Source organism: Dermacentor albipictus, chromosome 7 (genome assembly GCF_038994185.2).
Source record: "Dermacentor albipictus isolate Rhodes 1998 colony chromosome 7, USDA_Dalb.pri_finalv2, whole genome shotgun sequence".
NCBI classification, from domain to species: Eukaryota; Metazoa; Arthropoda; class Arachnida; order Ixodida; family Ixodidae; genus Dermacentor; species Dermacentor albipictus.
The window spans coordinates 122662131-122687646 of record NC_091827.1 but is presented as its reverse complement, the minus strand read 5'-3'; the positions used below and the strand labels follow the sequence as shown (position 1 = coordinate 122687646).

Genomic DNA, 25516 nt, shown 5'->3' with positions numbered 1-25516 from the left:
CTCTTGTACTACGGCTCAACCTCACCAAGCTAATTTGTTGTAGCTTTTTGTTCCTGTCCAGATATTTGCCCCCTTTCTTTCTTAGAGGAACAAATGTGAAATAAGGAAGTTGAAGGTGAATTACACCGACTTCTGCCCGCAGTACGTACTGTGCCGCGAAGACAGATTTCAGAAGATGTGAGAGCCTTGCGGGGAAACAACATCAAGGGACGCGACAAATTTCAAGCCATTTCATGTGCTACATGACCATCGCATACACATAGTCTAAGACACCTCCTGTCCACACATCGTGTCTGGAAATGCTAGACCAAGCGCTTCTGGTGCCGCAGGTTAGCTGGAGTCCCACTGTGCGGCTGTTCTTTGTTCATTAGTTGACTTTTCGCCCTTCGGAGCATTTGAAGGAGCCAGCGTTCCCTTGATCCAGATGGTTCGATGGCGCAGCGAAGACGTGCTGAGGCAGCGCACCACCGCTTCCTATCTTGTAACTCGTTTCACGGTCGCTCGATGGAAAAGTACCTTTCCATCAACGAGCCCTCATCCTGAGGTGTACCCATAACAAGTACTACGACGCCTGGCATGTGACTTATAACATCGCGATAAGCGATGGACGTATGAAGCATGTCAGGTAACTTCTTTACCCCTATTGAGCCACTCGTACGTCGCTGTGTCACTCTAAAAGAGTAGACTGTTGGGCTAGTTGGTCGTCCATATTTGAAATAGTAGCTTAGCGCGAAAGAAACCACGGACACAAGAAAGACGGACAAGGACAAGCGCTTGTCCTTGTCCGTCTTTCTTGTGTCATTGGTTTTTTTTTTTCGCGTTAAGTTACTACTTCAAAAATGTGTCACTCACGGTGATCGTCTTGGTGACATCTATACTCCAAAGTGCCATTTGGATGGGCAAAGAACTAATTCAAATATATTCTGTTGTTTTACATGTCGCAATCACTCTTTGATTATAAGAGACGCCGTAGTAGGTGATTCCGCGGCATAACCCTTGGCAGTTCGTTAGTGCGCACCTAAATCTCTGTACTCGAGCGCGTTTTCATTTCACCCCCGTCTAAATGCGGCCGCCACGTCCACGATCCAGCCCGCCACCTCGAGCTCTGCAGTGCAGTGCCATAGTCACGAAGCTACCGCGGGCGACGAGAAGAAATGCTCTCACATTAAAAAAAGAACTATTGCTGGTTATACCGCGAATGAGAGTAGATGTAAGCACGAAATGGCTACCGACAAAGCAGATTGATTGGAGATGATACTAGCCGCAACCTTAAAATGGGTGTAGTGTACGTTCGCCACGGCGCACCCCGCCACGCCACACTGCACCACACCGCACTACGCCATGCTGTGCATTGGTTCATACGGACGCTACCCAGCTAGAAGAAGAAAACCGGCTGAAAGAGGATGGATGGATGGATGAATGGATCGGTGCTATTAGCATCCCCTTCCTAAGGGGCGGATAGTTGCGCCACCAAGCTTTCGTCGGTGTATTGCCTAATGTCTTACTACGCTAAAAATGGAAAAAAAGTAACTGAAAAAACCACGAACAATTCACATCACTAAACGTTTTCAAACCCTGTTGGGAACTTTGTTTTTGTTCGCCTCCATTGTTTCTCGTTTCTCTACTTTTCTTCCAGAAAACTTGCAATCGCCTCCTACTAGTCTCTGTTGCGGACATGTTTACTTTCCCCCTAATTTAGCTGAACCCGAGGGCTTCAGGGAGGTCAGAGGTGCCTAGATCGACCGCTGGGTAGATGTCTTCACATTCCAACAAAAGATGCTCCATCGTTTCCCTAGCTTGACCGCAGCAGAAGAAGAAAGAGAAGTTTATTTTACCACATACGTATACTGATGTATACAAAGTGGTGGGAATGGTAGGATAAAAGCGGCATAACGGCAGCTTGACTATTCCCACCTCCCTGTGAACAACAGGCTGCCACATCGCAACGTATTGGTTTTACATACTTGTAGCAAGGTTAAGACATATATAGACACACACACACACACACACACACACACACACACACACACACACACACACACACACATATATATATATATATATATATATATATATATATATATATATATATATTGTCGCGGTACAGCGCGGACAGAAGACGTTCAAGTACAACAGGACAACCTGTTCAAAAACAAGCGGAACCGAGGCACGTTTTCTTCGTCCTCTCCCAAATCTCAGCCACCCACTAGACGGAGGTAATTATTGCCATCATCGTCGTTGTCTGCTAAGTAGAATATACGCGTCAATATATATATATATATATATATATATGTATATATATTGTAGCGAAGAGAGACGGCTAGTGGGTTCAGCGCTACTGGCTCTAAACAGTAGTGGGTCGAGCGCTCCTGCTCAGCAACGGCTCTCGTGCTTGGAAGTTGTGACTGCCCTGCCCGTCGACGTTGCGCTGCTCCGAGCTCTGCCTAATAAACACCTTTAGAATTGGTGGAGTGTGCGGGGTACCCTCAGACGATCATCCTGGAACTCCGGTCTCGTACCCTACCATCTACCATGCCCCAAGACGCCTCCCAGCAAACGCCTCCTCCTGCACCCACTGCGTGTCCCGGGGTGCCTCGTCATCGCGACCCTCCTATCTACACTTGGGCGGACGACACTGACGTGGACGAATGGCTCACGGCGTACGACAGGGTAGGCGACCATAACAAGTGGGACGAAGCAGCCAAACTGAGTCATGTTCTGTTCTACCTCGCTGGAGTTGCCAGCCTGTGGTATAACAACCATCAAGCAGAGTTCCAGACATGGTCGGAATTTAAGACTTCCCTCGCCGTTGTATTTGGTCGCCCTGCGGTTCGCAAGCTGCGTGCCGAGCAACGTTTGCGAGAACGAGCTCAACAGCCAGGCGAAACGTTCACCAGCTATATCGAAGATGTCCTGGACCTATGCAGGAAAGTCGATTCGACCATGGCGGAGTCTGATCGAATCCGAAACATCCTGAAGGGCATAGAGGACGACGCCTTTAACATGTTGCTGGCTAAAAGTCCACGCTCTGTGGCTGAAATTGTCACACTGTGTCAGAGCTATGAAGAACTCCGCAGGCAGCGGTCACTGACCCGCCGATCTCTACCGCGTGACGAACACCTCGCTGGTTTGGCTGCCATGTCCAACCAGGCAGCGTTGCTCGCAGAAATGAAGGCGTTCGTCCGCGAGGAAGTTGCCCGGCAACTCTCGTTGATGGATTTTGCACAGCCGCAGTCGGTACACGCGCCTACGCCAAGTTTTGCGCCGCCACTTCACCGTGTCATAGCGCAAGAACTGCACGAGGTCTTGCCTGAGCACCACCAGCGTGTTCCTGCGGCTCCGCCTCACAGCTACGCCGAAGTCATGGCCAGGCCCCAACAGATCCCGACAGCTGTGCCACTCAGCTACGCGGAAGTCGTCACCCAGCGTCAACAACTCTCTCAGCGGGGACCTCTCACGTACGCCGAAGTCCTCGCTATGCCCCGACAACAGCCTGCTATGCAATCGATTCACCAGCCGCCACGTCCAACGCGTCCTTCCACATGGATGGGACCTGCCGCAACGACTCGGTGGCGTACAGCGGACAATCGACCGATATGTTTTGCGTGCGGCTACGCAGGCCACGTCGCACGCTACTGTAGTCGCGTGCAGTCGCCTAGCGCTACACCATATGGGCCAAGTTCAATGGTGGGTTCTCCGCGCCCTTATTACGACGACGAACCTCGGGCTGCGTCACCACCATTCCGCCGGTCCGCCAACATCCGCCGCTCAACTTCTCCACGCCGACGCTCCCCATCACCGATGCGGCCTCGGCCCGAAGCTCGGGATGAGGAAAACTAATCGTCGCAGTCCATGAGGCAAGGACTGCGACCCCATCGAAACGCGGAAGTCCTCAACGTAGCCCGACCAATGTGATAGACGTGTTAGTTGACGGTGTGCGCACACATGCCCTCGTGGATACCGGAGCCGCTGTATCAGTTATGGACGCAAAGCTTTGTCGCTTCCTTCGAAAGGTTACGACGCCCATTGCTGGACTCGCCCTCCGAACAGCAGGCGCACAGCGTATTCACCCGATTGCGGCGTGCACCGCTCGTGTTCTCATCGAGGACGTTGTATACGCCGTCGAATTTATTGTGATTTCCTCGTGCTCCCACGAAGTTATTCTGGGGTGGGACTTTCTCGCCCGCCACGATGCCGTCATTCGTTGCGCACGGGCCGAACTAGAACTGTCGCCGATCGCAGATATGACGCTTGTCGATAATGCCCCTTTTGCGAACAAACTACTCGTCAGGCACGACACAAACGTTCCTGCCAACTCGTCAGTGATTGTGTCAATGCAGTGCAGCAGCCTCTCTGACGCCATCGCACTACTTTCTCCGTCGGGCCACTTTTATAACCGAAAAGGTCTACTGCTGCCTTTTGCGACTGTGAACGTCAAACAGGGCTCCACAGCTATTTTTTCTGTAACCCCTTCCCATACCCTGTGATGCTGCTTCAAGGCGAATGTCTTGGCCACGTGGAAGTGATTGACGCCGTGCAAATTACGGATGTTCCCGAAGACACGTCCTGCGGCAGTTACAACACGCTCGGTTCTCTCTCGACGTCGGACCCTTTGCCCACAAGTGTGTTCGATTCATCTATTGCCGATGGCGTCACCCCACCTCAGCGTTCACAGCTTCTGCGCATCTTAGAAGAATTTCGTTCTTCTTTTGATGTCGGGCAACCTTCCCTTGGCCGGGCGTCTGCTGTCACGCACCATATTGACACTGGCTCCCAACCGCCATTGCGGCAACGACCATACCGCGTCTCTGCCACAGAACGTCGTGTGATTAATGAGCAAGTGGACGATATGCTTCGCCGCGAAGTGATCCGACCCTCGAACAGTCCCTGGGCATCTCCTGTCGTCCTTGTTACGAAAAAAGACGGCTCGGTACGGTTCTGTGTAAACTATCGGCGCCTGAACAAGATCACTCGCAAAGATGTATACCCGCTGCCGCGAATCGATGACGCCATCGATAGCCTACACGGAGCAGAATTCTTTTCATCTCTAGATTTACGCTCCGGCTATTGGCAAGTACCCATGGCTGACGTCGATAGGCCGAAGACAGCCTTTGTCACACCCGACGGCTTATACGAATTTAACGTCATGCCGTTTGGACTTTGTAATGCGCCAGCAACCTTTGAACGCATGATGGACACAGTTCTCCGCGGTTTGAAGTGGCACACGTGCTTATGTTATCTTGACGACGTTGTTGTTTTTGCCTCTGACTTCACCACGCACCTTCAACGCCTACGGCGTGTTTTGACGTGCTTAGCAAACGCTGGCCTCCAACTGAACCTAAAGAAGTGCCGATTTGCAGCGCGGCAGCTCACGATACTAGGTTACGTCGTCTCGAAGGATGGAATCCTCCCCTATCCAGACAAACTTCGTGCCGTAGCTGAATTTCCTAAACCGACGTCCGTCAAAGAACTGCGCAGTTTTGTAGGTTTGTGTTCCTACTTCAGGCGCTTCATTCGCAATTTCGCCGCCGTCATATCGCCCCTGACGAAGCTCCTTGGCAGCAACGGACCTCTCCGTTCGTGGTCGTCCGAGTGCGACGAGGTGTTCACTAAGCTCCGTCGTTTGCTGACGTCTCCTCCTATTTTGCGCCACTACGACCCAACGGCACGTATTGAGGTACACACAGATGCCAGCGGTGTTGGCCTCGGCGCTGTCCTAGCGCAGCGCAAAGAAGGGTTTCCTGAATATGTTGTGGCATATGCAAGCCGTATGCTTACTAAAGCCGAGACCAATTACATCGTCACGGAAAAAGAATGCCTGGCGATCATCTGGGCGCTTACCAAGTTCCGGCCCTATTTGTATGGTCTACAATTTGATGTCGTCACGGACCACCATGCACTATGCTGGCTGTCGTCATTGAAGGATCCCTCAGGCCGTCTCGCCCGCTGGGCGCTTCGCTTACAGGATTACGATATCCGCGTACTGTACCGGAACGGACGCCAGCACGCTGATGCTGACGCCCTCTCACGTTCTCCCTTGCCAGTCGACAATCCCTGCTGCGCAATATCCCAGCTTGACGTTTCTTCCATCGACATTGGGACCATTGCTTCTGAGCAGCGCAAGGACCCCTGGATTGCCTCCATCATAGACTGCCTTGCTGATCCGTCATCGCAGCCAACCACTCGTGCATTGTGCCGTCAAGCTCGCCATTTCGCCATTCGAGACGACCTGCTTCACCGACGCAATTACACCTCTGACGGCCGCCAGTGGTTATTAGTTGTACCTCGAAGCCTGCGTTCTGATATCTGCGCATCGTTCCACTCTGATCCACAGTGTGCTCACTCGGGACTTTTCAAAACCTACCAGCGCCTCCGACGACGCTCCTACTGGCGGGGAATGTACAACTACATTCAAAAGTTCGTTCGCTCATGCCCCGACTGCCAGCGCCGAAAATCTTCACCCCACCACTCGCCAGCTGGTCTGCAGCCTCTACCCTGCCCTATCCGGCCGTTCGGGCGCGTTGGCATCGATTTGTATGGGCCACTTCCCCTGACGTCATCTGGTAACCGCTGGGCCATTGTGGCAGTAGATCACCTTACACGATACGCCGAAACCGCCGCTCTCCCAGCAGCTACAGCGCACGATGTTGCATCATTCCTGCTACGCCGATTCATCCTGCGGCATGGTCCACCTCAAGAACTGCTCAGCGATCGCGGACGCGTCTTCCTGTCGGAAGTCGTTGAAGCGATTCTCAAAGAGTGCCACGTTGTTCATCGCACGACTACGGCTTACCACCCTCAAACGAACGGCCTCACAGAACGCTTCAATCGTACGCTCGGCGACATGCTTTCAATTTACGTGGCCTCCGACCACACGAACTGGGACGCCGTTCTGCCATTCGTCACCTACGCGTATAATACCGCTACGCAGAGCACCACTGTATTTTCACCCTATTTCTTGCTGTATGGTCGACACCCTTCGCACACCATTGACACCATTCTGCCGTACCGGCCGGATGCATCCGAGTGCGTGCCTATTTCTGCCACGGTCAGACATGCAGAAGAGTGCCGCGACCTCGCACGGGCGTTTACTTCCGCTGATCAAGAGCGCCAGAGGAGCACTCGTGGTGACGCCACTGCCACGGTCACCTTCGATCCGGGAGCGCTCGTGTGGCTCTCAGTTCCTCTAACTGCCCCTGGCCTCTCATCAAAACTGGTCCCTAAGTATGACGGCCCTTATCGTGCTCTCGAACGTGCATCTCCTGTGAATTATGTCATCGAACCAGTTGAGCCATCTTCAGACATGCGCCGCCGTGGACGAGACATTGTCCATGTCGACCGTTTAAAGCCTTACTACGACCCGCTCATCGTGACGAGCTGTTAGGTCGCCGGACGGCTCCCTTCTCGCTCCCGGGGGGGGGGGGGTGATTGTAGCGAAGAGAGACGGCTAGTGGGTTCAGCGCTACTGGCTCTAAACAGTAGTGGGTCGAGCGCTCCTGCTCAGCAACGGCTCTCGTGCTTGGAAGTTGTGACTGCCCTGCCCGTCGACGTTGCGCTGCTCCGAGCTCTGCCTAATAAACACCTTTAGAATATATATATATATATATATATATATATATATATATATATATATATATATATATATATATATATATATATATATATATATATATATTGTCACGTGGTGGTGACGTTCAAGAACACAGTAGCAATACTGTGAACGACAAAACTAGCTTTTATTCGGCGAACCTGTGCCCACAAAAACAGGCTACACTTATAGCGCAATGATAGCGGCGAACCCGGTCAGCGATCGTCGAAAATCTGCTCAGCGGGTCAAGCGCGTCGGCTTTTATACAGCAGTCGTCGAATGTTCCAGACTAATCGTTGGGACCCGCGTGCCTTCTACAAAGTTCTACACCATTCGCGTCAGGCGATGAAATCAGATAACACAAGGCAAGGCGACAACAGACAGCGTACAGAAGCACCGATAACTTTCCAGAAACTTCGGATACATGCAGGCGCGTCACGCGCTGTGCGATAACATCTTTAGGAGTTGAAACGTGTCACCCGATAAAGACAAGCAAGTACGCGTGTCAAAACCACCCTCTTAAACAGCATCGACCCGATGCTGCAAACAAACGAAAGTAATAAAGAAAACCACCCGGAGCAAAGAAAGCAACAAAATAAGGAAGTTCGTCAGCGTCCGTAAAAGGGTTTCAGACGCACCACGTGGACCACTTCAGATCGTGCGCGGCGCCGCTGTGAATGCTAAATTCCGTCTGGCACGACCTCATAGTCCAGTGCGCCAATACGTCGAATAACCTTGTAGGGTCCGAAATAGCGGCGCAATGGTTTGTCACTCAGTCCTCGTCGGCGTGTCAGTGTCCAAACCCAAACACGGTCGCCGGGCTGGTACTCGACGAAGCGTCGTCGGAGGTTGTAGTGACGGCTGTCGGTCCTCTGTTGGTTCTTGATCCGTAGGCGGGTGAGCTGTCGGGCGTCTTCGGCGCGCTAGACATAGCTAGCGACGTCAACATTCTCTTCGTCAGTGACGTGGGGCAGCATGGCTTCGATCGTCGTCGTCGCGTTCCTGCCGTATACCAGCTTAAACGGCGTGATCTGTCTTTCTTGCACCGCCATGTTGTAAGCGAGGGACCACGTCCCACGTCTTTTGCTCGACGTCGACGTACATTGCTAGCATGTCGGCGAGGGTCTTGTTAAGGTGCTCCGTGAGACCATTCGTCTGCGGATGGTAGGCCGTTGTCCTCCTGTGGCTTGTCTGGCTGTACTGCAGAATGGCTTGGGTGAGCTCTGCGGTAAAAGCCGTTCCCCTGTCGGTGATGAGGACTTCTGGTGCACCATGTCGCAGCAGGATGTTCTCGACGAAAAATGTCGCTACTTCGGCTGCGTTGCCTTTTGGTAGAGCTTTAGTTTCAGCGAAACGGGTGAGATAGCCCGTCGCCACGACGATCCACTTATTTCCGGATGTTGATATCGGAAACCGCCCCAACAAATCCATCCCAATCTGCTGGAATGGTCGGCGAGGAGATTCGATCGGCTGTAGTAATCCGGCTGGCCTTGTCGGTGGTGTCTTGCGTCGTTGACAGTCTCGGCATGTCTTGACGTAAGGGGCGACGTCGGCGGTCAAACGCAGCCAGTAATACCTTTCCTGTATTCTCGAAAGCGTCCGGGAGAATCCGAGGTGCCCAGTGGTTGGATCGTCGTGTAGGGCGTGCAGTTTTTCTGGACGCAGCGCTGACCGTAAAATAAGGTAGCTGGCGCGGACTGGTGACAAGTTCTTCTTGACGAGCAGGTTGTTTTGTAGCGTGAACAAAGACAACCCGTGCCTAAATGTCCTAGGGACAACGTCGGTGTTCCCTTCCAAATACTCGACGAGACCTTTTAGCTCCGGGTCTGCGCGCTGCTGTTTAGTGAAGTCTTCCGCGCTTATTATCCCAAGGAAGGCGTCGTCGTCCTCGTCGTCTTGCGGCGGGGGATCGATGGAGGCACGTGATAAGCAGTCGGCGCCGGAGTGTTATCTTGCAGACTTGTATCTTACCGTGACGTCATATTCTTGCAGTCTGAGGCTCCACCGCACCAGCCGTCCTGAAGGGTCCTTTAAGTTAGCAAGCCAACACAACGCGTGATGGTCGCTGACGACTTTGAATGGCCTGCCATAGAGGTAAGGGCGGAATTAAACTGTAGCCCAAATGATGGCTTTTCATTCGTAGAATACTTCCTTTCCGCTTTTGAGAGCGACCGGCTAGCATACGATATCACCCGTTCAAGTCCTTCTTTCCTCTGGACTAGGATGGCACCGAGGCCTAGGCTACTGGCGTCAGTGTAGATTTCGGTATCGGCGTCCTCGTCGAAGTGTGCAAGTACCGGCGGCAACTGCATGCGTCGTTTGAGTTCTTGAAATGCCTTGGCCTGCGGCGTTTCCCACTTGAATTAGACATCACATTTGGTTAGATGTGTTAGCGGCTCCGCTATGCGTGAAAAAGTCCTTCACAAAGCGCCTATAGTAGGCACACATGATAAGGAATCTGCGCCCTGCCTTCTTGTCACTTGGCTGCGGGAACTTTGCGATGGCAGCTGTCTTCTGTGGTTCGGGGCGTACTCCTGATTTGCTGATGACGTGGCATAGGAACAAAAGCTCATCGTAAGCGAAGCGGCACTTTCCCGGCTTCAGAGTGAGCCCTGATGACTTGATGGCCTCTAACACTGTCGCAAGCCGCCTAAGGTGGTCGTCGAAATTTCCGGTGAAGACAACGACGTCATCCAAGTAAACAAGACACGTCTACCACTTCAATCCTGCTAACACCATGTCCATGACGCGCTGAAACGTTGCAGGCGCCGAGCACAGTCCGAATGGCATGGCCTTGAACTCGTAGAGGCCGTCTGGCGTGATGAAGGCGGTCTTTTCGCGATCTCTCTCGTCGACTTCTATTTGCCAGTAGCCAGACTTGAGTTCCATCGACGAGAAGTATTTAGCGTTGTAAAGCCGATGCAATGCGTCGTCTATCCGTGGAAGTGGGTGCACATCCTTCTTCGTGATCTTGTTCAGTCGACCATAATCAACGCAGAAGCGTAACGTTCCGTCCTTTTTCTTCACCAGGACTACAGGAGGTGCCCACGGGCATTTTGACGGCTGGGTGATGTCTTCGCGCAACATTTGGTCGACTTGTTGAGCTTCATGTTCTTGCTTCGAAACTCGGTAAGGGCTCTGGTGGAGTGGTCGAGCGCACACTTCGGTTATTATTCGATGCTTTGCAACTGGTGTTTGTCGAATCCTCGATGACGTCGAAAAGCAGTCTTTGTATCGTCGGAGAAGACTTCTGATCTGTTGCTGCTTATCATACGAAGACTTGGATTCACGTCGAAGTCTGGTTCGGGGACTATGCTCATCGGGGTAGATGCGGCTGAATCCGAGAGGACAAATGAATTGCTGGTTTCCACAATTTCCTCGATTTATGCGATTTTCGTGCCCTCGTTGATGTGCTTGATCTCTTCGCTGAAATTGGTTAGCATAAGTTCCACTTGCCCTCCTTGGAGTCGAGCGATCCCTCTTGCGACGCAAATTTCACAGTCGAGCAGTAGATGTTGGTAGCCCTCGATGACGCCTTCTACGTCAGCGGGTATTTCGGTGCCGACGGAAAAAAATAATGCTGGAGCGCGGCGGGAGGCTCACTTGATCTTCGAGCACACTCAAGGCGTGGTGACTACGACAGCTCTCCGGCGGTATCACTTGATCTTGCGACAGCGTTATCAATGTCGACTTCACGTCGATGACTGCGCCATGTTGATTCAGGAAGTCCATGCCGAGAATGACGTCTCGTGAACACTGTTGGAGGATAACGAAGGTGGCAGGGTAAGTCCGGTCATGAACGGTAATCCTTGCCGTGCAGATCCCAGTCGGTGTAATCAGGTGTCTTCCAGCGGTCCGAATTTGAGGGCCTTCCGATGCAGTCTTAACTTTCCTCAACTGGGCGGCGATGGGTCCACTCATGGCGGAGTAATCGGCTCTTGTATCTGCTAAGGCGGTGACTGCGTGGCCGTCGAGAAGCACGTCGAGGTCGGTGGTTCTTTGTCTTGCGTTACAGTTAGATCTTGGCGTCGGATCATGGCTGCGTCGTGTTGAACTGAAGTTGGAACGTCGCGTCGTCAAGTCGTCTTTCGTCGGTGTAGTCTTGGCTTCCTGATTTGGTCGGGACGGTGGTGTGTTGTTATTATGTCGTCTAGATGGTCTCTTCGTCGTCTTCGCCAGCGGCGGAGGATCTTTGTCTGTCCGACGAACAGCAACCGCACCTCCATCAGTTGCTGCTTTTAGTTTTCCGGGTCTGGGCTGACGGACCGGCCCCGGACTGGGACAGTCTATGGTCGGTGCTGCGGCGACAGGTAGCGTCCTGGTGACGGTGAACAGGAAGGTTGTCGAGGGCTCCATTGAGTGGTGGCGAGGTAGTCGGCGATATTGCGAGGTCGTTCGCCAATCTGTGGTCGTGGCGCGTTAATCGGCGAAACCTCGCAGTCCGGTCTCCCGGTATGGGCATCGGCGGTACACATGGCTGGCTTCTCTGCAGTGGTAGCTGAGCGGGTTGTGGTCGGGGGCGTGCCAAACGTCAGTCTTCCTTCGAATGCCGCGTGGGTTGACCGGTTGGCGTGCTGGCGGCGGGGGTGGTGGTGGACGACGGAACTGTGTCGTCACTGGGCCCGGCCGTGGCCGCGGAGGGGGAACGTGACGGCGGGCTACAGCGGCGTATGTCATCGCTTGCGGCTGAGGCTGCGGCGATTCAGGGGCTACTCCAAGTTGTTGTTGGAGCTCCTCACGCACGGCGTCGGCAATCGAAGTCACTTGAGGCTGTGATGACGGGAACAGCTCCTGTAGCTCCTCCCGCACGACCGCTCGGAGAGTCTCGCGCAGGTCGTGAGTGGCCAGTGACTGAACTCCCGCGTAGCATGTCGAGTTCGGGCGGCGGTCGAATTCCCGGTTTCGCATCTCGAGTGTCTTCATGATGCTGGTGGCCTCGCGAAGAAACTCGTCGACTGTCTTAGTGGGCTTCGTACCATTCCGGCAAAAATTCCTCCTTCACACCACGCATGAGTAGGCGGGGTTTCTTCTCCTCGGGCATTTCAGGGTCGGCGTGGCGAAATAGATGGCTCACTTCTTCCGTAAAGATGACAACGTTCTCGAGCTGCACTCGGGCGTCCAGCATAGCTTCGGCCCTTTTCATGCGTACTGTATTGTATCAGACGCGCATGCGCTCTATGCAGTGCCCTGGCCAGCATGCTATCTGTAACACGTGGCTGTTATCATGCAGCTGCCGGTACACTATATATGTTGGGAAGCAATCCCGAATAAAGGTTCTTCTGGTTGCTTTCACGCTGCGTGTTCATTGTTGGACGCCGGAACATGGTGTCAGAAGTGGGATCGCCCTCACATATGCAGTAACACGCTGGTGGAAGGGGCGTTGCTGTGCACGGGCACGATGGATTTAGTGAAGCCACCGCAGCAGCTGGTGCTGTCCGGTAGCACCGCGAAGAACTGGAGCCTTTTCATGCAGCGGTTCGAGCTGTTCCTGCAGGCCACGGAGCCGCCGGAAGAGCCACGGACGCCACGAGCTAAGACCACACTGCGGCTCACCGTGGCTGGAGAGGACGCCCTAGAGGTATTTACGAATTTTTTGTTCTCGGAGAACGAAAACAAGGAAGATTATGAAACAGTTACTGAGAAGGTTGAGGAGTACTGACAGCAGCAGAAGAACGAAATGTACGAACGGTATGTCTTCCGCTCAAGAAGGCAAGTTGTGGGTGAACCTTTCGACCATTTTTCACGGGACTTGAAGAGACTTGCACGAAGTTGTAATTTTGGAAGCCTAAGTGACACCATGGTCAGGGACCAGATAGTCTTTGGAACAAAGAATGCGAAGTTGCATGAAAAGATGCAGAAATTCAAGGACCTTACGTTATTGAAGGCGGAGGAAATTTTCAAAGCTGAAGAGGTATGCGCCGAGCAAAATAATATATGGGCTCAAGTGGAGAAGCAAGTAGCACGAATTAAAACGCACCATCAAGGCAAATGTTCAGCTTGTGAACAACCTGTAGAAGGTTCGGAGCATGACGAGGCTCAACGAGAACAGGAAGTGGCTCAGATCAAAGCACGCAGGCAGTTCAAGTGTTCTAAGTGTAACCGCGTCCACGAACGTGGCAGACGGCAGAAAACCACGAAGTGACATTTGTGTCGTGGGACACTTTCCGACGGGAGTTGCTTGGCACTTACCCGCGTACCGACCGCAGGGAGAGGGCCGAGGCTGCCCTTCAGCCAAGAAACCAGCGGAACAATGAAAGCGTGGCCATGTATGTAGAAGACATGTCCCGCCTATTCCGCCGAGGTGATCCGAAATGAGCGAGGACAAGAAACAAGGCCATCTAATGCGGAGCGTAAAAGAGGAAGTGTTCGTAGGGTTGGTTTGGAGCCCGCCGCGCACCGTCGCTGTGTTTCGTTCTGAGGCGACAACAATGGAAAGCACGTTGCAACAGCGATCAAGGATGTAAAACTGGCAAATCAACATTACTTCTGTAGACGCAGTTTCAGCCGTCATCGGAAACAGCCTGGAGGTCATACGGGAGCTCCTGTGATCTGTAGTGCGAGAAGAGCTTAAGAGGCTACGGCTTGACCACAACGCTCCAACGCCCTCTTCTCTGGCACACGTTGTTCGCGAAGAGATCACACAGGCGGTCTGGGAACCACACCTCAGTGCACAGCCCCAAGCGCTACTACTGCACCAGCCGAGCGTCTCGAGTGCCGATGTGGTGTGGCAAACTCCCGGACGTGCTCACGTCGCAGCCACTTCCTCCATGAATAGCTCGATGCCTCCAATATACGCCCCCGCCACTGATGTGCCACTAACGCACCTTGCCCTCGAAATGTTGAGCGTTCATTTGAAATCGAAGAGTACCTGTCCACTCATCAAAGCTCCCCATACGCCTACCAGGAACACCAACCTCGATCAACAGGCATCGATCGCCCAGCCTCCGCCCATCATCAAGCTCCCCAAGACACCGTTCACAGAGCCCGCGTCGGGAAAACTAGAATCAGCGGCCTCGAGAGGTAAGGCCGCTGCCGACGCTAAAAGAGAACCTCAATCGATGATTCCGAACGACAATGAGGGACTCAGACACCAGTGCTGTAACAACGACGTTGCTTCCGATTTACGTGTGTTTGTTGACGGTTACGAAGTGAATGCGTTAGTGGATACAGGTGCAGATTACTCGGCAATAAGTAGTGAGCTCGCCAGGAAACTGAAGAAAATGCTGACTCATTGGAAAGGGCCACAAGTTCGCACCACAAGAGGACACCTCATCGACCCCACTGGCAAGTGCACGGCTAGAATAGGAATACGAGGCTTCACGTACGTCGCTAGCTTTATTGTCCTTTCCGAGTGCTCAAGAGACTTGATTATTGGCATGGACTTCTTGCAGGATAATGGCGCTGTAATCAACTTGCGGGAATCATGTGTTTCCTTTTCAACAAAGCGCGCTGTCGCGGCATTTCACACTGCAGTAAAATTCGATGCCCTTTATATTGCCGATGACGACATGATGCTTCCTCCGAGATCCAGCGTAGCCGTTGCAGTAAGAATCGACGCGTTCAGTGACTACGAAGGCATTGCAGACAGGAACACCAGTCTCCTACTCCAAGAGGGGATCTGCGTGGCAAAAGGCCTTGTTCAGCTGCGTGGCGGATGTGCCAACGTTTTCCTCAATAATTTTGGATATGAGGTGCAACATGTCGCGAAGGGAACCGTTATTGCCAGCCTTTATAATGACACCTGTACTTGTTTATCTTTTCCGGGTGACCGCTTGTCACCGCCTAACCAATGTTATCGCACAGCGCAGGACACGCCTGCATGTATCGGAAGTTTCTGAAATCTTATCGATGGTTCCAATCGCAGTCTGTCACCGAACCTTGTGTAATCTGATTACATGTGTGCGCGACGCGAATAGTTTAGAACTTTGTGGAAGACAAGTGGGTCCCAGCGATTGCTCTGGAACATTCGACAGCTGATGTATAAAAGCTGACACGCTTTACCCGCTGATCAGATTTTCGACGATCACCGACTGCGTTCGCTGCTTTCGTTGTGCTTTGAGTGTGGCCTGTTTTTGTGGGTTCGTCCAAGAAGAGGTTCGCCCAATAAAACAGGTTCCCCCAATGAAAGTTAGTTTGGCCATTCAGTTTTGTTGCCGTGTCCTCGACCGTCACTATCACGTGACAATAACTTCATCCAAGTTACAGATCTCAGCATTCCAGAGACTTCACCATCGAATTTCCAAGATTTAGATTCTGTCCCTACAGCCATCGACATCGAACCAGGTTTATCGCCCAGACAGAAGGAGCAAATAGAGTCCCTCGTAAGAGAATTCACTGAAACGTTTTTCAATGTCATCCAAAGCCCGGCGTACATGTATTGCCAAACATCGTATAATAGTCGACGAATTAGTGAGGCCTATTTGCCAGCATCCCTACCGAGTGTCACCGAAAGAGAGAAAAGCCATCTGAGCTCAAGTTAAGGAAATGCTTGAAGACGACGTAATTGAGCCATAGGCAAGTCCGTTGGCGTCGCCCGTGGTACTTGTTAAGAAAAAAGACCAGACCTTGCGCTTCTGCATTGATTACCGAAACCTGAACGCCGTCACAAAGCGGGATATGTACCCACTTCCAAGAATCGATGACACTGAAGATAGATTAGGATGTGCTAAATTATTTTCCTCCCTGGATTTGAAAAGCGGCTACTGGCAGATAGAATTGGATGGACGAATTCGTGAAAAGACGGCGTTTCTGACTCCAGACGAACTGTACGTCTTCTCAAAGTGCTTCCATTCGGCCTTTGTTCCGTGCCTGCCACATTTCAGCGGATGATGGACACTGTGTTCACCGGTCTAGAATGACAAACTTGTCTCGCTTATCTTGACGACGTCGTGGTTTTTTCTACCACCTTCGAGCAGCACGTAGAACGACTGCGAGCTGTGATGACTGCTATTAGATCAGCAGGTGTCATTTCGGCTTTGGCGAGCTTCTTTTCCTCGGCCATGTCGTCAGTTCAGAAGCCATACGCCCGGACCCTGAGAAGACTGCGCCAGTGGGAAAATTTCCGAACCCAACCGACAAAAAGGCTGTTCGGCGATTCTTAGGATTTTGCGCCTACTACAGATGCTTCGTCAAAAATTTTTCAAGGATCGCCGAACCACTAACGCGGCTTACTAAAGAAGACACGCCTTTCGTATGGTTCAATCAGCAGGAGAATGCTTTCAATAAGCCCCCCCCCCCCCCCCGAAAGCGTCTCAAGAACCACCCATTTCTTGCTCACTTTGACGAGGAAGCCGAAACTAATAATCACACAGACGCAAGTAATTTAGCCCTCGGTGCCGTCCTCATTCAGTGGCAAAATGGTGAGGAACAAGTCATTGCGTATGCTAGTCAAACACTTTCGAAGGCTGAGGTGAACTACTCAGCCACAACAAAAGAATGCCTCGCGGTGATATGGGCCATCAGCAAGTTTAGACCATACTTATATGGCCGACCATTCCGAGCTATGAGCAACCATCATTCCTTGTGCTGGCTGGCGAATCTGGGTGGCTGGCAAGATGGAGTCTACGGCTGCAGGATTACGATATAACGGTCGTATACAAGTCCGGTCACAAGCACAGTGATGCTGACTGCTTGTCACGTGCACAGATTGGATACACGGAATCTACGCTTAGGGAAAATGGACAGGATTACCCGTTCCTAGGAAGTGTGACAACATCGCAAATGGCTCAGCATCAGCGATCTGTTGCGGAGTTACGCCTGCTCATTGATTACCTAGAAGGATACCCTGTCGACATTCCACGAGCTTTTGTCCGCAGCTTGTTGTCGTTCCTCCTTGAGAAATAATGTCCTGTACAAAAGAAATTTTGAACATAGTGCAGAGACATTTCTGCTCATTATACCTCCAAAGTTACGACTCGAGATATTGGAAGTGTGCCACGACTACCCATCAGCAGGACAATTAGGAGTGAGCAGAACATTCGCACGCATTTGCATGAAGCATTACTAGCCAAAATTATTGAATTCTTTGCAACACTACGTAAGAACCTACCGGGACTGCCAAAGACGTAAAATACTACCACTCAAGCCAGCAGGTCCCCTAAAACTGATACAGCCACCGGAAATTCCATTCGCGCGAGTGGGAATGGACGTACTTAGCCCCTTTCCCACATCGTCATCGGGAAAGCGTTGGATCGTAGTTGCAACTGACCACCTAGTGACATATAGACTGAGTTTTAAAGATTCAGAAATAAGTTAAACTTGAATTAGAAAAAACGCAAGGGATGAATATTACGAAAGAAAATTTGACAAAATTCAAAACGATCAACGTAAACTGCGGAACACTGAACGGTTTAACTGGACGAGGGCGAAAAACGCATATCGTGAATGAAATTGTAATCAATTATGTCAGTGTAGTTGGGAAAGAGCTTGTTGATGAAATTAATCGACACTTTTTTAGCACAGGGGCATATAGTGGACAAGACTCAGAAGCGGATGGTTACAGGGTAGGTTGATTCCATTATGCTTACACTAGCGACCACTACTGAAATTGAAACAATTATCATGGCCCTAGAAAACAAAGCTGCAGGCGGGGAAGACGATATAAAGGCCTTACCTGTCATGTATGTCGCTCATCCTATTAGCCCTGTATTAACCCATATAATAAACGAGATGCTTGCACGTGGTGACTTCCCAGATGAATTAAAAATCGCTAAGATCGCCCCTGTTTACAAATGTGGCGATGAGGAAAAGCTTAACAACCACAGGCCGATATCTGTTTTGCCGGTGTTTTCCAAGATATTTGAGCATTTATTAATAAGCTTGCGTCTTTTTTTCATAAACACAAAATAATTACGAAGTCGCAGTATGGCTTTCAAAAGCATAAGTCTGCAGCACTAGCTTTAATGAACATAAAGGACAACATAATTGAAAATATTGAACCAACTGCTCACTCTGGGGATTTTCTTGGAATTGAAAAAGGCTTTCGACACTGTGCAGCACGGTATCCTTCTTAAGAAGCTAGCTGCGTATGGTGTTCGAGGTGTAGCACAGAATTTAATTACATCATATCTCTCAAATTGGTATCAGTGTGTATGCGCCGACAATCTGGTATACAAAAATGAAAGTCGAATATGGCGTCCGTCAAGGAACAATCTTTGGACCCCTCTTATTTCTTGCATACATAAATGATATAACGTCAATACCAAACTCCCCTGAAGTAATAATGTATGCTGACGACACTAATAACTTCTTCACTTGCACTACAAAAGAGGTCATAGAATCAATCATCAGCTAACAGTTACCTCTTACACCTCTGCAGGTGGCTTAAAAGCAACCGGCTTAGCTTAAACACATGCAAAACCAAGTGTATAGTTTTTAAGCCAGCAATTAAAAGAGACCACTACTGTGTTCATCTGAACTTTGAGGACACGTTAGTGGAACAAGTTACAGAGGAAAATTTTTTGGGCGTATGGTTTACAAAAGACCTTACATGGAATACTCACGTTAACAAATTAACAAGTGAGCTATCTCGAGTTACTGGCTGCATGTATAAAATACAAAACATACTACCCACCTGGCTGAAACAAACATTACACTACTCACTTTTCTATTCAAAACTACGTGACGGCATTTTTAGTATGGGCAACCACGACAGCTTCAAACTACAACAAACTAATCATTGTACAAAAGAAAATATTGAGAATGTGTGAAAACTACGCGGGTGACAAACGTGGACTCCGAACAAAACCGCTCTTCATTAAATACAGCACGTTTAAAGCAGATCAAGTTTATTATTTCCAACTACTCCAGTAGATTTGTAAAAATAGGCTGCACACAATACCTGTCGACAGTTGCACCTCATACCCAATACGTAGGCCACACCATCTAAAGCCCGCCACAAGAACTAAAACGGAAGGCAAACATTGAATTGTCAATCGATTAATATAATAAACAGTGATCACTTTAACGTACTATCAGCGTCAAATGAAACTTGAACAGCGTAGCGCGTGGCCCAAGCATAAGTGAAGATAGTGTGCGCCATCCAGTCATCACCACTGACAGGCGCGCACACCCGGTTTGGCCGCACTGCGCGATCCCCCTCTATAGTGAGATAACTTCGCCTCTGTTCTTGCTCGTACATTTGAAAGGGTGAAAGTAAAAAATAAAAATTAGGCTAAAATATTGCAGTCATCTTGTCGCACAGATTGCCGAAACCACAAGTGCGGTCGGCGAGAACAGCGGTGCAGTTTGCGCCGTCATCGCAAGGTAGATTTGCGCGCACGGCGCGGGCGAATAGTCCAATACACACAATGCTTCCACAACTTCAAAAATGACTGTAAAAACCTATTAGTTGGCAGTGACATTGCATTTTCATTTGGAGTAACTTGTGCTCATCACTAATAACACATGTAACCTCAGTTAGGTTAGAGTTTTCACAGCGCTTGTAAATTATATTTGCCATTGTTTCGGCATTTACATTGTACGTCAGTCTAAACCTTCATTCTTTTCTGAAATGTTTCTATGTACTGATCTATTTACTGTATATGCTATTTATTTTCGGGCCAGTGATTCTATGGTTTTATTTTGTTTGTTGACTTCTGATGTAAGCCAATGTTATTGTTATATAATACTTATTGCCTATGTATCTTTTGCTTTTCAAAATCTATCACGTTTTATTTATTTATTCATACATACTGCAGCGCAATTTGCGCTATAGGAGGAGTGGGTTAAGAAAAGGTACAGAAAATGCAGTGGAATATACAGCGGTAAACACAAGTGAATACTTTTAAAGAGCACTGATGAAAGAAAAATACACAGGAAGTTATGCAAATGATGTCAGGCATGGGTGAGCACGATTATGCATCTGGGATGGCGGTTGCAAAAATTTGGGATCAGCATGAGCGAATGGATCCAGGTAATGAATTCCAGTCTTTGATTGAGCGGGGGAAAAAGCTGAACATGTTAGTACGTGCGTAGTAGGGTATCAAGTTTAGGTCATGATGTCTTCTCGTTGATGATCCCGGAGCGAAGTTAATGTAATTATCATTTGAGAGCCTAACTAAAGAATTGACAATGCAATGCAGGAATTTTAATGATTCTACACGGCGACGAGAAGAGAGCGTGTTTAGGTTCAAGGAAGAAAGTGTTGAAGAGGGCGAAAAGTCGCGATCGCAACGATGACATATAAATCGCACAGCTTTTTTCTGTATAGCTTCTAGTTTATTAATCTCTAACTGCTTATGCGGGCTCCAAACTACAGATGCATAATCAAGAACAGGGCGGATTAGAGTTTTATACATTAGTAACTTTGTGTCTTTAGGAGATCGGGTTGACGTTCGCCTCAAGTAACCTAATTAAAGCAAAACTAATGCTTTGGAGACATGCGTTCTCGAATAACTGAATTTTTCGTTGCTGTGCTGTGTGTTAAAGATATGTTTGCAAATATGTATGTGAATAATATGTCATGCTGCCATGAGCTGTAGGGGCGCAGAGGCTCTGTCAGGCACTCTGCGTTTGCCTCTGCCCCCTACACGGAGAGAATCCGTGAAACAATAAAAAACAAAAAGGTCGTTGTTCAACTTCAGGTATCGGGCACAATCACTGTATGGGCAGTCTTAATGCTCACGGTCTGGACGCTTCCTTTTTACCTGAAATAGACACCATTTAATTTTGCTGACTTTCAACTTATAGGAAACAGTAGATAATAAAACAAATATTCTTTATTTGCTCGCACAAGCTTACTGCTGGGACTTATGAGTCCCTAAAGCTTTCGACTTACGAAGCAACTTGCAGTTTGAGGAACCTTTCGCATGCGGGAAGAGGGAACACGATACGGAGTTTTTCATTTTTTTTGGCACACAGAACATTACCTGCATCTTAATATCCCGCTTGACTGTTACCCGCAATCACGATCACTTCTCAACAAAACGAAATAGAAAAACGGCGCTCATGCTGCACATTCTTCAACGAACACGCCACTGATACAGCACCATATATATTGGGAAAAAAATAAAACACTGAGGACAACAAAGACATTTCCTTTGCTTTTATTCAATGTTTGAGAAGAGCCTTTGTCGGCTGTCAATTTCGGCAGCAGAACGCATCTCACGTGTGAAAGGCATTTCCGCGAGTGTGTCATGGTTTTACACTCTGCAGTTGTACCCACCAGTATTTGTAGATGCTGCGGAAACGCGGGAAATGCAGGAAGGCACACTTCCCGCACGCAGTCTGGTTTGCTCGGTACGGTCAAAGCTCTCTGGCGCGAAGTGCACCGAGCACCGGCGATCTCCATCTTTCGCATGCCACCTTTCACCGCGAGCGGCCCTCTCCCAAACACTCCACAGCTCGGGATTTTTTGGAACCTGTCAAACGTTTCATGACTGTTCTTTGTGGCGCACTCATAGTGCATCAGTTAGCACTCTTCAGTAACACGCGCGTAATGGCTCAGTCGAAGACGTTTTCCTGTACTTACAGGCGTAATGTCAGGCCACAGCTTTTCTTCAGCCCGTTTGCACATCCGTATGCAACGCAAGAAGCAACCATTGATAAATCGTTGCTGTTTACATGCCCATAGCCTCAACTTGCTCTCTGAACATGCGAAAGCTGCAGCGCGAGCCACCGTCGAGCGAGCTTTCTGCCGCTGGCAAGATGGCGACAGCCGCCGTCACTTGACTAGCGCCCCCTCCACTTCAGCAAATTCTATATACCCGCCTTGGTGTACTCTCTTGCCCAGCCGTGCGCTCGGCGCGAAGCGCGCGTATCGTCACAGGCAGATGTGCTGGAGGGCCGTGCTCTGGCCGTGGTAAGGTTTCGCATGTTTCGCTCTGGTGGCATTGCATTCCTCCATGGCTTGGCACCGTATCTACAGCATGAACGCCGTGTCGCGTTCTCCTACGTGACAAATACACATTGCGGTTCCTGGTGACAGCGTTTCCGGTGCTTTGTCAGAAAGCCAATCGTGCGTCTACTGCGACGCGTTCGATGTGGAGACGCGCGAATGTCGCGAACGTAACGCACTACTGGAAATGATCGCTCGAGAATATCGTCCCCGAATATACCTCTCGATTTTCGTGCGCCATCAAGGCTTATCGTACTTATAGTCATCCCAGGAAAGCCTTCGGCAAGCAGATCTTGTATGGGCAAGTGACAGTGCTTGTGAAATGTAGCTTCGTGAGCTGCAGTTTACATGCTTTGTGCGCGTTGTTTGGTCCGCGTCGCACTTGCCTGCTGCGCCGCGGTGCGCGCTTGCACAATAAAAACTAGGACAGGAAACTTGCGTTCCGCCTTCCTCTACAAGGCGGTGTGCAGTGCACGAACGTCGCTCGTGTACGTGTTCGAACACCCGACGGCCACGCAACGTGTAGGCAACAGCTGAAATCACGTCCGCAATGACAATGCACGCCGAAAGACCGCCCATAAACTTGCGAATGTTGAGCGGGCGACATTCTGAGGCGCAAGTGGGAGATGAGCCGTCGTGCACGGTTCGGAATCTTTAGCCATATCCGCATCACTACAACACACTGCAAGGTGCATGCGTCGCCTGCTTGTGCGCTGTTTAAATGCGAAAGAAAGTGAGAAAATTACCAGCCATGTGGCTTTGTAAAGATTACATTGGTAATATATAGTAAGCACGTATAGGCAATTTAGCCTAAGGTAAACTTCGTTGCAGTAGGCCTTTAACGCTACGCACAGCCAACCGCCACTGCTACACGAAAGTTTCTTGCTGCTTGTCCGCGTCCTTAGTAGAGGTGGAATGCGCCTGTCGTTTTATACCGCGTTTGTGTACACAGTATTAAATCCTAACCTGTTCAATTACAGACGCTGGTCCCTGACCTGAAAGAAGACATTGTCAAGGAGAGCCATTTGAGTTACGACAAATTCTGCGGCCAGAAGCGACACATCGACAACCACACTGGCTTACGCGGCTCCACCAACCGATACACGAGAATAGAGCAGCCCTTCCAGTACCGGGAAATCATCTGCGTCTTTGACACGAAGTAAGCACAAATGTCGAGATCTTTTACAGTGAGCAGTCTGCAGCGCCACAGGGGCCACACAGGCATGCCGGCATTGAACGCGTTCTGAATCGGGAGCAACCAGGCATCAGCCGCCGCCGGCCGCTCCACTAACGTTCCGCCCAGAGTTCGGTGGTTCACTTAGTGCTGTGGTAATATTTGCTTGAAATGTGGACGTGCAGCAGGAACACGTGCTTGGACGTGAGCTCCAAAAATTGTGTTAGACTAGAAGCTGTGCGAGGTTAATCCACCTAAGCTGCACAAGGAGTGCCCAGGTTTGCGACCATTCCTCGTGCACAACTTTCCGTGCGGCGAACATAGCGATCTCAGCCAGCAGCACTATATAGCCAATTAGCTGCCATGACAGCAATTACTGCCAAACAAATACCGTCTACAGCAACAATACACCGTGGCCACCACTGTGCCTGGCACAGGATATCACGGAATATTTAGCTTCGATACGCGTGCATGTAAGCGCTACGTCCACCCCACGCTAGAGCAACTGGCTAGCTCGTGCTGCTTGACTGTGCATGGCAGCAAAGTCACACATAGAATAACAGGTGGGCACCACAAGTTTACTTCCTGCGCTGTGATTCAAACTGCAGGCAAGCGATCGCTCGGCTACTTGCAATAAATCTGACCGCACGTACGTAAATAACCTCTGCTGTATATAATCAGAAAATAGTTCCCAAATTGAGTAGTCTTATCAGCGCTGCCTCGAAGATGAAGCGGTCGGAGCCGGTCGCAAGCCCGTATGTTCTGTGCGATGTCATGATTTCGGTCATTTCAGTCATAATTTCAGACTTTGGCTGTTTCAACAAAGGAAGGATTGCGATGAGCGGCAGTGCGACCTGGAGAGGGATAAACAGCCTTTCAACGAATATGACAGGTGGAAGTGCGATGCGCAGGCGTGATGTCGGTCTGGTGAAGCAGCGAGTGATAAAACTTGACAAAGGGACATAACCTTGCTCTTTTACGACGGCGCTCGATGGCTGGAAGCTTCAGTGATGACTTAAAAAGACCCTCAATTATCCAGAGCTAGAAAATTAGTTATGGTGTTGCAGTTGTGCACGAGTCTGCAACGAACAAGTCTTCGGAATATATTTTTTTTTGAAATGGTGCCGCCATAGCGGAGTTACACGCGTTTGATGATCGAAACGCGGCCCTCGCTCTTTCCATCGCTACACTCCGTTCGCCGGCTCGTCTCCTTCTCGCCGAGTGCTCCACCAAATGTCACGTGACATACTTCGTCACCAACGAACTTTCCAAAACACCGCCTACTTCCGGTTACCGCGACTCCGAGAACGGTCTAGAAGGATGCTGCGAGCGCCGCTCGCGTGACGTCGGGGCACGGACTCGCACCTGTCGTCTGCTGCCACGGAGGAAGGAAACTCAGGAGAGGCCCTGACATCACTCTTTGTGAAGCTAAAGTGAACCCGGAATTTGGCATTGCTCATGGCGTTGCTTCGTCTATCGGGCTAGCTCCTCTCTCTTGTTTATATTTCTCGCGAAACCACGCCGCGCTGCGCGCAACCGTGCTGCCCGGATCTGCGCGCTCCGCAGCAATAAAATACTAAACAATCGTTAGCATGATTCCGCCAAAGAGAGCAAAATTCCCAAGGATATTTCTTCACCCGTTGCCATTACCGTGGCGCGATACATTGCGTACAGCGTTGCATGCGCGTTCATTTCACGAACTTTAGTTCCTCCTGTAACGCAGCGCAACAAAACATGGAGACCAACACAAACCTGCCCGCACGGCGCTTTTACCATGGTACGAAACCTACGGGGCAACACGTGTTAGCGCACAGAACAATAACAAAGGCGCCATTGTGGTCCGAAAGGCGGGGCCACTACAGCAAAGAAATAAAAAAACAGCAAAGCAAAGGAGAGCCTACTATGTCATTTCCTCCAC

General features: G+C 50.3%; 1 protein-coding gene across 5 annotated transcripts in view; it reads left to right on the top strand.

Moving 5' to 3' along the window:
* LOC139047605 (probable chitinase 2) overlaps window positions 1–25516 on the top strand; it is a 343683-nt gene that overhangs the window by 96041 nt on the left and 222126 nt on the right. For 4 of the 5 annotated variants that reach the window (XM_070521462.1, XM_070521466.1, XM_070521464.1 and 1 more), the window contains one exon: window positions 23405–23583. In XM_070521462.1, the coding sequence (XP_070377563.1) occupies window positions 23405–23583 (179 nt within the window). Of the gene's footprint in view, window positions 1–12888; window positions 13167–23404; window positions 23584–25516 lie in introns of those variants that run through there. The other variant, XM_070521465.1, reaches the window with a different exon arrangement.